Raw genomic sequence first — 15,000 nt, 5'->3', positions numbered from 1 at the left:
ATCAGGGGATTCTACTAGAGTAAATGTGACACAGGCACCTTCCAACAGGTGGGGAGGGTTGAGGGATCCACGGAAGAGATATCTTCCATCCCCCAGGCTGCAGAGCAGGGCTTCCTCACCTCTGCCGCTTTATCTCCTCTTCTTCCACTCTCCTGTGGATCTCTCTGATATCTGTAGCTACCTGGATGTTTGTCACCAACTCAGTGCCACAGAGCAGCAGTTTAGCCAATTTCTGAAAACAAGTAAGTTACGACGTTAGAGGGATGCCTGGGTGGCTCAGTCGGTTAAGTGTCTGCCTTTGGCTCAGGTCATGATCCCAGGGTCCTGGGATCGAACTCTGAGTTGGGCTTCTTGCTCAGCGGGCAGCCTGCTTCTCCCTTTCCCTCTGCCTCTCCCCTCGCTCATGTTCTCTCTCACGCGCTCACTCACTCTCACTCTCCAATAAATAAATAAACTCTTTTTTAAAAAAAGATTTTATGAAGTTAGAAACATTTTGTACAACTGTCTGTAGCTGTTCTAGCCAGCCAAGCAGGAATAAAAGCTTAAGACTCACTTAACAGTAGCCCGTATTTGGCAATTCATTCCCACCAGGGGATGTTGGCGATGTGATATCAGAGCTTACAATTTAATAGCACATGTGATTCTTTTTTTTTTAATTGGATTTATTTATTCATGACAGACACACAGAGAGAAAGGCAGAGACACAGGCAGAGGGAGAAGCAGGCTCCATGCAGGGAGCCTGACATGGGACTCAACCCTGGGACTCCGGGATCACACCCTGGGCTGAAGGCAGCACTAAACTGCTAAGCCACCAGGGCTGCCCACACATGTGATTCTGAAGGTACTTTGGTCTATTCTTGTTAGAGTAGGGATCAGCCAAGCAGCACACTGGCAGGTACTCTAAGTACGTCTTGGCACTTGCCCCCATCGACCCTCCAAGTTGCTGACACCACCAAGAGCCTTTCTGAGAGTTCAGTGGGTGAGATGAGGCAGAGATAATGGCAATCATCCTCCAACATCCATTCCTCCTCCTCTTCTTCGAGGGTCAGAACCCCCAATTTTAACTGGACATTTGACCTTCCAAAATGGATATTACTCCCCAACCTCCTTTGCAGCTTGAATACAGTCTGATCAATAGAACATGAGCAGAAGTGATGTGTGCCACTTCTGAATTGTGTGTTGAAGGGAAAAGGTGTGCCCTCTGCTGCCCCATGTCCCCCTTCTCCCAGGTGGGCTTGTGGTGCTCTGCTGTGATGCGGTGAGCAGATGAAAGCCACATAAGGAAAGGCAGAAGGAGATGAGGTCCCCGGCATCGACGAGCCCCCATATCAGCCCTGGACAGTGTATGTATGCTCTGAACTACTAAGTAAGCCAAAGGACAAAACATCTATGTTATTTAAGCTAACATTACATGGGCTCTTCTGTCTCCCTTAATGACTCAGCAGTTTTGCTACTGGCACCCCCTTCTAAATCCCTCCCTGGGGGCCCATGGGTGGCTTAGTCAGTTAAGCGGCTACCTTCAGCTGAGGTTATGATCTCAGGGGCCTGGAATTGAGCCCCACATATCAAGCTCCCAGCTCAGTGGCGAGTCTGCTTCTCCCTCTGCCCCTCCCTACCCCCACTCATGCACTCACCCTCTTGCATTTTCTCTGTCAAATAAATAAATAAAATCGTTAATAAATAAATAAATCCCTCTTTGAACCCTACACTCAAGTGTCTTCACTCCTGGCCTTTGGGCGATGACATGATTTCAACAAAAAGTGCAAGTATCCTGAGGCTATTTCTAAGTTTTTCCAAGTCTGTTTTGGAATTTACAAATTCTCCAGCTCTCAAATTATTTCTGAACAAAGAAGCTATAAGCGTCTCTGTACAAAGGAGTCACTGAAACGATCAGAGATTCTATTTCATCTCACCCTTCTAAGGACATGTGGAAATGCAGGGTTTTTTTGTTTTGGTTTGTTTTTTTTTTTTTTTTTTTTTTTTTTGAAATGCAGTTTCAATGAATACAGAACTGGAGCCTTAACCCAGATATCCAGGGTACTCCGGACTTTTTTAAATGGCTATAATTTTAGCACTTGTACCAAATGGTTTTACATGCCTAAGGAAGTAAAGCCATTCCTGTCATATTTGAGTAATATTCTGTTTTCTGCTCAGACAATGTGAACATCAGAAATTTCTGAATCAAGTATTTCAAACTCTGAGTAAAACTGAAAATATTACAGTCATCAACACACCAACACAGGAAAAGATAAAACTTCACTTTCAGATGATATGATTATATATGCAAAAAAATAAACACACAAACAAAAGAAACCACAGGACAACTATTAGAATTAACAAGTGCATTTGACAAAGTTGCTGATTATCAAGTCAATATACAAAAACCAATTGTACTTTTGTATATCACAATAAACACTTATAACCTCTACACAAAGTGTGAGACATTGCTGGGCAAAATTAAAGAATACCTAAATAAATGGAGGGATATTTTATACTCATGGATTGTAAATCTCATTGGTAAAAGAGAGTCTCTCCTAAATTGATCTATAGGTTCAATTCGACCTCAATTAAAGTTCCAGTAGGGGGTGCCTGGGTGGCTCATGGGTTAAGTGGTTGACTCTTGATTTCAGCTCAGGTCATGATCGCAGGATCTGGGATGGAGCCGACAACAGGCTCCATGCTCAGCAGGGAGTCTACTTGAAGGTGCTCTCTCTCTCCCTATCCCCCTCCCCTCCACACACCCCCACTCCACTCTCTCTAAATATTAATAGATAGATAGATAGATAGATAGATAGATAGATAGATAGATAGATACATTTTTAAATCCCAGCAAGCTTTTTGGTGGAAACCGACAAGCTGATTGTAAAGTTTATATGGAAATGCAAAGGGTCAAGGATAGCCAAGGCAATCTTGAAGAACCACAAAATTGAAGGATCTACGCTACCAGATGTCGATACCTGTCATAAGGCCACAGCAACTAAAATAGTATGGAATTGGTGTAAAGTCAGAGAAACAGACCAATAGAACAGAATAGAGAGTCTAGAAACAAATTAACATATGGGATCATTTGATTCACAACAAAGGTTTGTTGCAGTGCAGTGGGGAAAGGATGATCTTTTCAATAAACGGTGCCAGGTCAATTAAAAATCCACATACAAAGCAGTGAATCTTAAGCCTTACCTTTACACCACACACAAAAATCAATTCGAGATAGATTACAGAGCGAAATATAAGTGACAGAACAATAAAGCTTCTAAGAGAAAACTTGGAAGAGTATCTTTATAAAATTGGAGCAAGATTCAATAGGAAACGAATCACCAATTTAAAAATGATTGATCAGGTGCAGGGCCAAGGACAGTGGCCCTTCCTGTCCAAGTCTTAGAGTACAACTGGTTATTAATATCTTGATATTGAGGAAGGTAAGCATTTGGTTTGTATATATTTCTTTTCCATGCCAACAATTTATGCATCCTAAATGAAAGGAAGCTTGAAAAGCTCCTATGAAAACAACATTATCTCGTTGGAGCAACCCAATGAGTGCTCCAGATGAACTATGTATCAGAATTTTCAAGACCACAGCAGTAGAAACTATAACAGTAAGTTTCAGATTATATACGCTATCCTTTTTATCCTACCCAGCAATGCTCAGAGATCATTGACACTTTGAGGAAGTAATCCCAGTACAGACAGATGGCATGATTCGTCTACTTCACAGTGAGCCCCAGATCTGGACCAAGAACACACTGCAGCTCAGTACTTTTTCCACCTCCATAAAGTATCTTGTCCTTGACACAGTACCGTACAGTTTACTCAGGTGTCTCTATATATCTCAATGCTCTATAATGACATTTCAGTAGCTTGAGTATTTTTTTCTCCCTGTAAGTGCACTTCAGTTTCTGCCAGAAATGATCTCTCTCCTCTCTGCTTTTATAAGTCTCACCTATTTTTCCAAGATGCAGCTCAAATCCCACATTCTCCATGTAACCTTCCAGCATCAGGCCCACTTGGGCAGCCCTCACTGCCTATGATATTCATTTAGCAATTAATTAAATGCAGCACTTGGCCAGTTCTGCTGATTGTTTGGAACTGCTGTTCATTCTCTCTCCTGTTCCAAGTCCTTTATTAACATCCTAGGAACCCTGTCGTTGCCACGGGAGAGCAATCAATGACTTTTTTTTTTTTTTTTTTTTTTAGTGTTATTGAGTATAAACTTTGCACTACTTCACAGGTGTATGGAAAGGTTCTCACTCTCACAGAGCTTACCACTCCACTGGGGACACTACAGACACACATATATGAAGTCCTACAAGGGAGAACAGTCTAAAATGAAATGTGTGGCACAGAGAAATATTTGGTGTGTGAATTAAAGGAGCCTGGCTGCAGAGGAATCATGGACTTGAAGTCCTCTCAAGTTGGGACTTGAGATGGTCTTGAAGTATGGGAAGGCAACCTGATGACCAGAGAGGAGAAGAGAAAGGTAGAGGAGAGATGGGAGGAGGGGAAGGGAGAGACTTGGCATTCCAGAGGATCAGAGGCACACACCAGGAAGAGTGGAGCCCCACTGGAGGTGAGTAAGCAGATCAGCCATGCCAGAGCCAAGGCCCAAGGTAGGTATTGATGGGAGAGAAGACTGAAGTTAGGACAGGAACAGGAGACCCTGAATGGGCAACTTAAACCTATGGACTTGATCCAATGAATAGTCGTCCATAGGATGAAATGAAAGCTCACTCCTAGAGAGCTCTCAAAATGGGAAATATTTAAATTTACTTCTGCCTAAAGGCAGGAACATAGAATCTCTCATGAGATTCTTCTGGTCTAAGTACAAAAACTATGACTTCAGACCCAGCTCCCTAGTGTCACAGGCTGACCTGTCTTCCACCCAGCTCATACCAGTCTGCTTTCTTCTTTCTGCTTGGAGCTCTTGCTTTGATCTTCCTCACTCTCTTTCTTCCCATCTAAATATTCTCCAAGCGCTTCCCTGTGATGGAAGAAAGTAGAGAAACTAAAGTTATTTCTAGTATGTAGATTCTATGTTTAGAGTTTCCATAGTACATCACATCATATACAAAAATACATCCCATGTGGATAAAAATTTAAGTATAAAAAACACAATCATAAAAACACTAGAAGTAAATACAAGAGAGAATCTTAGAATAAGACCAAAGCTAGGGGGGAAAAAAAGATTGACTTTACTTCTTAAAATTTAAAACTACTCCTTGAAAGTCAAGGGATAAACTTTTGACAAAATGTTGCCATCTAGAAAATAGAACAGGCTCCTTCAAATCAATACAAAAAAGACAATATCAATTAGGAAAACGGACAAAGGATGTGGACTGGCAATTTACAGAAGAAATACAACAGGCAAATAGACATTTAAAAATACATTTGGGCAGCCCTGGTGGCTCGGTGGTTTAGCGCCACCTTTGGCCTAGGTTGTGATCCTGGGGACCCGGAATCAAGGCCCAAGTCGGGCTCCTGCTGGAGCCTGTTTCTCCCTCTGCCTGTGTCTCTGCCTCTCTCTCAATCTGTGTGTCTCTATGAATAAATAAATAAAATCTTTAAAAAAAAAAATAAAATAAAATAAAAACACATTCAACTTTACATAGAACCTGAGAAATGAAATTGAGAAGCCTATAAGGTATCATTATTCTCTATATCAGACAAGAAAAGATTTAAAAGATTGATAATATCAGGTGTGGGCCAAGTATGGGTGCCCAACTATTCATACCACTCCACAGGTAGGGATGTGAAGTGTAGCAGCCTATCTAAAAGGCAATTCAGCAAGATTTATCACAAACTTAAATATAAATATGTCTCCCCTCCGACCCAACCTTCAGGAATTCTCTGCAGAAAGTACTCAGAGAAGTCTGCACAAGAATGATTATTACAGAGGTGCCTGGGTGGCTCAGTAGTTAAGCATCTGCCTTTGGCTCAGGGCATGATCCTGGGGTCCTGGGATCGTGTCCACATCGGGCTCCCTGCAGGAAGCCTGCCTCTCGCTCTGCCTCTCTGTATGTCTCATGAATAAATAAATAAAATCTTTAAAAAAATGATTATTACAGCACTGACTCTACTAACAGGAACATGGAAACATCTCTATGCACATGTTAATCCCTACTAATACCCACTTGTTTAAGAGCTTATGAGGCAATATAAGAAAATAGTTCATAGCCTATAGAAAGGATGATGTAATATCTAGCAGTATGCAAAGATGTCCACATGGTTAAGTAAAAAGAGCCAGTTGTAGGGCAATATGCAAAGTATAATATTAATGTTCTTTTTTAAATAGGCTTATATACACAAAGGAATTTTTTGGAAGGACATATGCAAACAGATGACAGTAGCTATTTAAGGAAAGGGAACTCTTGTGAGGATTTCTATTCTCCATATTTTTGTATTGCATGAATTTTACAAATAATATGTACATGTGTGTGTTAATCAGAAAATAAGACCAAAGAGGAAGAGGTAAAATAAGGTTCCTGATTATGGGCTTCTTTGGAGGAGGCATGGGGGAATGACCCCACCAACCTCCACACCATTTACAACATGGCAGTCTAATTCTCCCCTCCGGCACACAGTGGCCACAAGGACTCCCAGTACTGCCTTAAGAAAAATGAAACCATCATCTTACGACCTCATCCACAGTGAAACAAGCAGATCTCTTGGTCTCATTCTTTCTTGATTTTTTCTACTACTGACTTCCACTTCTACTCCCTTTGTTCAAAGTTCAGCACAGCTCTACATATTGTTACATCATCTTTGAAATGTGGTGTTGAGTTACCAACACCACCCCCTCCAAATCTAACCAAAAACCCATTTTCTTTCTTGTCATTTCATTCACTTCCCTATTCTTATTGAATCTACTCTTTGCCATTAACTAAGAGAACTAATTGTTCCATTCTACTCAGGTCTTCAGACGTTGCCAGGTTAATGGTTTCCCCACTATCACACAAAATGCACTCATTCTCTTGACTTTCTACTTTGACCACCAATTAAGTACCAACTCTATTTAAATAATCTTCCCAAGTGTTCCACATCCTGGAGCAAAGACCAGTGCTTCAGAAAGAAAAAGAACTCACATTACCTAGTTTTAACTTGAGCCCCATTGCTGCCTTTTACTTATCATTTCTGGCTTTTCTTGCACTGCACTGTCTAATAAAGGTACACATAACCAGAAGTGGCTGATCCAAATCGAAATATCCCGTGAGTATAAAATACAAACTAAATGGATTTTGAAGAATTTGAATGAAAAAAGAAAAATATCTCAAGATGATTTAGACTGATTATAGGTTAAAATAATATTTTTTATATAGTGGGTTAAATAAATGAAGAAATTTAATTTTACTTGTTTTTTTTTTTTAAGATTTTAAAGATTTTATTTATTTGTTCATGAGAGACACAGAGAGAGAGAGAGAGAAGCAGAGACACAGGCAGAGGGAGAAGCAGTCTCCATGCAGGAAGCCTGACATGGGACTCGATCCCAGGTCTCCAGCATCATGCCCTGGGCTGAAGGCAGTGCTAAACTACTGATGAACCCAGGCTGCCCTGTTTTGTTCATTTTAATGGGGCTACTAGAAATTTGTTTTGTGTTGCTTTGATTTTTGTTTTGAGATTTGTGTTTTATCAGCTTGGTTCAGTAGAAAATTTTTAATTACATGTGTGGCTCATATTGTATTAAGATTTATTTATTTATTTACTTACTTATTTACTTATTTATTTGAAAGAGAGAGACAGAGAGTATGAGGCTGGGGAGGGGCAAAGAGAGAAGCAGGCTCCCGGCTAAGCAGGAGCCTGATTCGGGTCTCCATCCCAGGACCCTGGGATCATGACCTGAGCAGAAAGCAGAGGCTTAACGGACTGAGTCACCCAGGTGCCCCTCATACTGGCTTTCTATTGTTCAACCCTGACCTAGCATATTCCCCAAAGGAGTCATCCCCAAAAAGACCTCTCTGTCCTCACGTTTGGGCTGAGTCCCTCTTTCAGGAAACTGTTTCCTCGGGGCTCCCAAAATTTTGGTCTCAATGGAGCTGCCATCTTCCTGAACACCCCGCCTCCTGACCAATCAAAGTCCCTTCTCAGCATTTAAAAAATCGGCACTTCATTGATTGTTTGGCTAGGTTTTGTGTTCTGGGTTGGAAATCATTTTCCTTCAGAACTTTGAGAGCATTGCCGCATTTGAGAGCACTGTCTTCTACCTGCCAGGGTTGCTATTTCAAAACCCTGACGTCATTCGGTTTCTTAATCCTTCCTTTGTATGTGAGTTGTTGAAACTTGTAGGCTCCTTCTCTTGGCTCTCAATGCTCTTGAAGCCGCTGCCTCAGCCCCTCCAGCCAATTTAGGAGTCTTCCTAAATGTATGTTTGTTTTAGCAAGCACTTCCAGCCTGCATGATTGATTAACTAAACCTTTCTTTGTGTGTCTATAGATTATGCATTGCACTGTTTCTTAGAAAGACCCTGGACCAAACCCTCTTGCACAATCCCCCACTCTCATGCCCGGCACCAATGCACAACCTCCAAGCACTGAGCACACGGATACCAGATACTGTCTGCAGCTGGCACCCTTGAGTCTTCAGACAATCAACAAATATTAAAGACCAGTGTGCTCCCCTTTTACTGGTTAACTGCCAGAAAGTTCCTCTAAAAATCTTCAGCCAGGCAGAAACATTGAGGAGTCGGTTTCTGGGACAAGTGTTCACCTTCTCCCCAGGTGGCCAGCCCCCTGAATAAAGCTCATCTTCCTTTCCAGTTGAAACTCCTCTCTTGAGCATTGTTGGCCTTTAGAGTGAAGGGCAGCCACACTTGGGGTTTTCAGTAACACTCTGAACTTTCTCAATGGTGTGCCCACGACTGGGTCTGCTTTCACCCACTGGGCTGAACATTTTCAGCCAGGTGCTTGACCCAAGCCGGAAACTTATGAACTTCAGTGCTCATCAATTTCCTTGACTACTTCCAGTGATCATTGCCTCCCCTCTGTTTGTTCTGCCCTTTCTTTATGGATCCAGAAAGGAGAGACTAGGTCTCCTGGACTAGTCCTCTAATTTTTAAAAATCTTCTTCTCTCTCAGTTTCTGATTTTTTTCCCCTATATCCTTTTTTTTAAAAAAAATATTTATTTATGCATGAGAGACACAGAGAGAGAGAGAGAGGCAGAGACACAGGCAGAGGGAGAAGCAAGCTCCTGCAGGGAGCCTGATGTGGGACTTAATCCCAGGACACTGGGATCACAGGAACACGACCTGAGCCGAAGGCAGATGCTCAACCACCAAGCCACCCAAACATCCCTCTTTTTGTTCTATATTCCATGACCTTTATTCCCTAACCCTTCTAGAGTTTTCCATTTCTATCCTATTGTTTAATTTCCAAGAGCTCTATTTTGTTCTTGCAACACCCCTTTTAATAGCATCCTTCTCTTGTTCCTCGGTTGCAATATCATGTCTTTTTTTCTCTGAAGATCGTCTGAATGACAGTCTTTTTGTTGTATTACTGTTGTCTTTTCTCCTACATAGTATCAAGTTCCTCTAAGTTGCTTTTTTCTGTGTTTTTACCTTGATGTCTACCTTTCATGATAAAGATTTTCCTCTGACATCTAGAAATCCTTGGCTACCTTGTCACCACAAGACAGAAAAGCTGAAGGAAGCTTGTAACTTGACAACAGTGAACTTTAGTCCAGGACTATCTACTTGGTCCACCTGGTGGGCAAATCTGGATGTCACTGCCTGCAAGTCCCTCCGTGAGGGCTGGTCCGCTTTTCCAGAGAGACTTCAATCTCCTGCCTGTGTTGTGAAGCTCCAGCCTGCCCATATCCCAAAGAGGGGAGAGGGACTGCACGGTCTCAGCTGCAGTGTGTACAGGGTCACAGAATCCTTGCTCTTAGTACTGTGCTCTTGCCTCATCTCTGTCCAGCGTCCCTCAAAACGTAGATCCTCCAGTCTCCTTCCTCCAAACCTCCAGTCTTTTGCGCAAGGTCGAAAAGAGGTTCCTGGCATCCAATGATTTTTTTTCTAAACTATTTCCCTGATTTTGGTCCCCTTCCTCGCCTCTACCTCTACTTGAACCTGAAGCTTCCGATTTCCTGGTCTTTTGAGGATTTACTGCAGGGTAAATCAAGAGGGCTTTCAGCTTTCCTCACTACTAGTTTATATTTCCATAGCCTTGAATCTGTGAAACCATTTGCCATCTGTCCTTATGCTTCCCAGCTTCCAAAATATTGTTGCTGTTGAGTTCCTTCTGTTTTGCTTGACTTTGTGGATTTATGTCTTTTTTATTTAATCCCTTTAAATGTCATGCTAATGGGGTTTTGATAGAGATCCAAGATAAATGTATATGCTCCATCTGCCATCCTTACTCCGGAGTCCCATCTCTCAGGAATTTCAAACTTCAACTGAGACAGTAGAGACTGTGATTTTCAGGAGCTGTAGCCTATCAATACTGGTCTCTTATTTTTATATTACATTTGATTCTATTAATAGCTTCTTCCCTAAAACTATACCTCGATGGCACCCTGAAGCCCAAGGAATTAGGGCTGTGGGCACCAGAGGCAATCAAGGAGTCTACAGCTAATTTCAAAATGACATAGTGGACTAAAATATGTCTGCTTTTTATTACCAACCTGTGTCAGCAACAATACAAGGTCAGTGATAAAACCCTCCTTTCTGAAAAATCTTCCATTAATCTAAGTTCTAAACAATTTCTGCAGTTACTGTTGATTTTTAAATAACATGTATGGGGGGCGCCTGGCTGGCTCAGGCAGGAAAGCAAGCGACTCTTGATCTCAGGGTTGTAATCTTGAGCCCTGCATTAGGTGTAGAGATTACTTTTTTTTTAAATCATATATATGTATATATTTATTTATTTATTTATTTATTTAGTGTGTATACACACACACACACACACACATATATAGACTTCAGTATAGAACCTTTCTATATATTATCTTTTAACTAATGAGGTTCATTCAGAGAACAAGGAGAATACAGTTGGCTGTGTGCATGTGTTTTGAGAGGACATTAGAGATGGTTCCAAATGGTCCCAGCTCACTTAGGCACAGCGCACATCCCCAACCCCCAAGAGGGATCTGACATAAACAACAGCCCAGCTATTGAAAACATGAAGAAGCTGAACTTGGGTTAGTTCAGTTCTGTCATTCTGCATGCATTCATTCTCTAAACCTCGAGGAATTCTTTTGGAAACACTTCTTCATGTTTTTCTTCCTCCCCCTCCTCCAAATAGTTTAATGTAATTAAAAGGTATTGATCCATTTGTTTTCTTGTTTCAAATCAGAAATTTTACTTTTATTTTTAAATTTTTTTCACTGTCCTGGTTATATAAACAAAGTTCAATCAAAGAAAACATTCACTGTCTGCTTTCCTTTTCAGGCTTTTTTTTTTTTAATCCCCTGCTCCAGGTGTTAAACTCATTAGGTACACCACTGCACCTCACATATTCGTTTTCTCACCAGCACCACCAGCCATTCCATGTGGTCTTTATGTCATGGAGACAACCCTTTGTCAGCGATTCCTTTTCTGTTTCTAATTCCTTTTCTGAGCTCTCTTCTCATCTCTTTTTATCCTTTTTTCCAGAGTAAATTCAATCCATTCCCATGGTTTTAAATACAATCATAATGCTGTTGACCTCTCTAATCTAGAATTGTCTTCTGAGTTGAAGACCCATGTCCAAATGCCTAATGGACATCTTGGTTTTAAAGTCTTCCAAAATCCAATTTCACTGAATATGTCCAAAGCCAAACTCTTGATTTCCAAATCCTCCTGACTCACTTCCCCCATCACCATCTTTATCATTTCAATGCAAGGCACTACCATCTACTCAGCTGTTCAAGCCATTCTTGCTTTTTCCCTGTCTTTGACTAGCATATCTAAAATCAGTAAATCCAGTCAGTTTAAGCTGTAAAGCATTTCTTGACTACATCTGCTTTCTCTCCAAACCCACCAGACCAACTTCATCCCTCACAGAACCAATGCAACTGCTTCCTAACTGTCCTCTTCAATTATACTTCTGGCTTCTGCAAACCAATCCCTCAGACAGCAATCAGAGTGATCTTAACATACTTAGAAATTTGAGAAATTCCCACATTAAGTTGTTGGTGAGTGGGTAAGAGTTATCATGGGAGGGAAGGCCAAGTGGACATCTTTAAAACTGTACCTGAATACATAAAAACAATCACAAAGTGGGGGCTAGGGAGTGGGGATGGTGGAAATTAGTATCACCCTTAAGGATCTCAAGGATACAGGAGTGGTGGTCCCCCCCCCCCCCCATCATGTTTCCATTTAGTTCACGGGTCTGGTCCCTGCAAAAACTGGTTGCATCTGAGAATATGATTATCAATACTGCAAGCTCAACCAAGTAGTAGGCCTCATTGCTGTTGCCATGTAAATGTGGTATCTTTGCTGGAGCAGTGTAGAGTGGTCTTATGTACATACAAGGTGGCTGCTGATTGGGTCAAATGTATTATTTTCTACCTAAATCAGGAAAAAGAATCAGAAGTTCACATTTACATGGAACAGACAATAATATATACACATATAATTCTCACACTCACAGCGTCATGTTGATTCTCCTGATCTCTGTCAAAACATAGACTGAATAAATCAGGACCATTTGGATACCCCAGAGAACATCACGTTGATCCACTACATCAAGATTGACCTGAGAGCTAGATATGACCCATCTGTTTTTGTAGGGCTCATAAGAAAAGAATGATTTTTACACTTTTTAATGATTAAAAAAAAAAAAGGAACAGATCAATAGGAAGAGCACAAAGGATTTTTAAGGCAATGAAACTATTCCATATGATACTATAATGGTGGACACATATCACTATATATTTGTCAAAATCCATAGAACACCAAGAGTGAATCATAATGTAAACTATGAACTTAGGGTGATGATGTGTCAATGGAGTTTCATCATTTGTTTTGTTTTGTTTTTTTTTTAAGATTTTATTTATTTATTCATGGGAGACAGAGGGAGAGAGGCAGAGACACAGGCAGAGGGAGAAGCAGGCTCCATGCAGGGAGCCCGACGGGAGACTCAATCCCGGGTCTCCAGGATCATGCCCCGGGTCGAAGTCAGTGCCAAACTGCTGAGCCACCCAGGCTGCCCGAGTTTCATCATTTGTAACAAATGTACCATTCTGGAGGATGTTGATAGTGGGACAGGCTGTGTATGCATGGGGGCAGGTGGTATATGGGAAATCTCTGTACTTTCCACTCAATTTCGCTGTGAATCTAAAATTTCTCTTAAAAAATGAATTCAGAAAAGAAGATCAAAATCTGAAGAAAATTTTGTGACACATGAACATTATATGACATTCAAATTTCAACGTCTTTAAGTGAAGTTTTTTTTTTTTTTAATTTACTTATGATAGTCACACACAGAGAGAGAGAGGCTCAGAGACATAGGCAGAGGGAGAAGCAGGCTCCATGCACCGGGAGCCCGACGTGGGATTCGATCTCGGGTCTCCAAGATCACACCCTGGGCCAAAGGCAGGCGCTAAACCACTGTGCCACCCAGGGATCCCTTAAAGTGAAGTTTTATTGGAACACAGCCATACCACTCTGTGATCTAATGGCCAGCAAACAAGAAGTCACCATCTTGGTAGGATAGGTGACCCTGGCTAGCAGGACAGGGTACAAGTGCTCTTACACAGTGAGGGTGTTCAGGAATTCAGAAGATCATGCAGGTGCCTCTTAGAATCCTCTTGTGACAGCCCACTGTGCCTATGAGTAGACAGGTGCAACAACCCTGTCCTGAGAAGGGTATGATTATCAGGCACAGACCCTTCAGGAATGAGGGTTTGTGTCATACAACCAGATAAGCTACTGAGACCAGCAGAAGTGACAGCTGAGGTCCACTCCAGAAATGCTTGTGGAAGGCAGGCAGGTGGGGATGGGAAGGAGGAAAGAAAGACCTCTGAGAGGAGGTCACGGATGGCCTGTGTCTGCAGTCCATTGCTCGCAGTGCATGGCACAGCAGGCTTTCAATAAATTTTTAAAAACTTCCTGCTGCAGAGACTATTATTTCCGTCTTTGACTCCACAAGTGTATTGAATGTGTTCATATCCCATACTTTGGTTGAACCTTCCGGAAGAAGTTTTTCCTAGCTCACCGCCTATCTTTGCGCTCACACGTGGGCCCCGCCCGCCCCGGGAAGGCGCCCGCCTGGTCCCCGCCTCCGCTGCCGACCGCCCGGACCCCCGCTCACCGCCTCCGGGCTTCCAGTCGCGCCGCGATGCGGAGGCGCCGGGCCTGGATCCGCTCCTGAGGGTTGTCAGAGTATATGGACGGCCCGAGAATCGGGGTGGACAAGTCTTCCTCCTCCTTCTCCTCCAGAACCCCCAGAGATCCCGGCGGATTCATGGCAGGTGCCTCCCGCCCCAGGCCCGCGGCGCCTGGACCACCGCCGGACCACGGCCCCGTTGCTAGCAACAAGTCGTCGCCAGGGAAAAGCAGGCACCTGACCCGCAGCTGGAGCGCGCGCGAACAGCTCCCAGGCCACGCCCACCTGAGGCTGCACGCCCCCCTGGGTTCTGTATTCTTCTCCCGGAGAGAGAACGGGACTTAGGCTCTACCTTAGTGGGGTGAAAATTACATCAGTTTCGTTCAGCACTGTACAAATAGCGCCGAGCATAATGCCTAATATGTAGTAAGTGCTCAACTAGTGTTTGCTGAAAGAAGTGTACACAGATGTATATGTATGCTCGCTGTAGTTATTTATAATGTTAAAACACTAGTGTGACCCTGAAATCCATCAATAGGGAACTGATAGGAACGCCTGGGTGGCTCCGTGGTTGAGCATGCCTTTGGCTCAGATCGTGATCCCGCGGTCCTGGGATCCAACCCCACATCAGGTTCCTCGCAGAGAGCCTGCTTCTCCCTCTGCCTGTGTTTCTGCCTCTCTTCTGTGTCTCTCATGAATAAATAAAATCTTTTTTAAAAAAATGGGATTGATAAAGCTTTCACGGGATGGATAACAATGTAGCTA

General features: G+C 42.5%; 1 protein-coding gene across 2 annotated transcripts in view; it reads right to left on the bottom strand.

Annotated features, from left to right (window-relative positions):
* The window catches only part of DRC1 (dynein regulatory complex subunit 1), a 38,497-nt gene extending 24,024 nt beyond the window's left edge, over positions 1 to 14,473 (bottom strand). Inside the window, exons 1-3 of one of the 2 annotated variants that reach the window (XM_038561005.1) lie at positions 14,221 to 14,473; positions 4,891 to 4,978; positions 120 to 232 (exon numbers count right to left, since the gene is read on the bottom strand). In XM_038561005.1, coding sequence (XP_038416933.1) covers positions 120 to 232; positions 4,891 to 4,978; positions 14,221 to 14,375 — 356 coding nt within the window. In that variant the 5' untranslated portion in view covers positions 14,376 to 14,473. Of the gene's footprint in view, positions 1 to 119; positions 233 to 4,868; positions 4,979 to 14,220 lie in introns of both variants that reach the window. The other variant, XM_038561006.1, reaches the window with a different exon arrangement.
* Positions 14,474 to 15,000: the final 527 nt, after the last annotated feature.

Source organism: Canis lupus, chromosome 17 (genome assembly GCF_011100685.1).
Source record: "Canis lupus familiaris isolate Mischka breed German Shepherd chromosome 17, alternate assembly UU_Cfam_GSD_1.0, whole genome shotgun sequence".
Lineage (NCBI taxonomy): Eukaryota > Metazoa > Chordata > Mammalia > Carnivora > Canidae > Canis > Canis lupus.
Note: the sequence above shows the minus strand (reverse complement) of the source record. Positions and strands in the feature narration are given on the sequence as shown.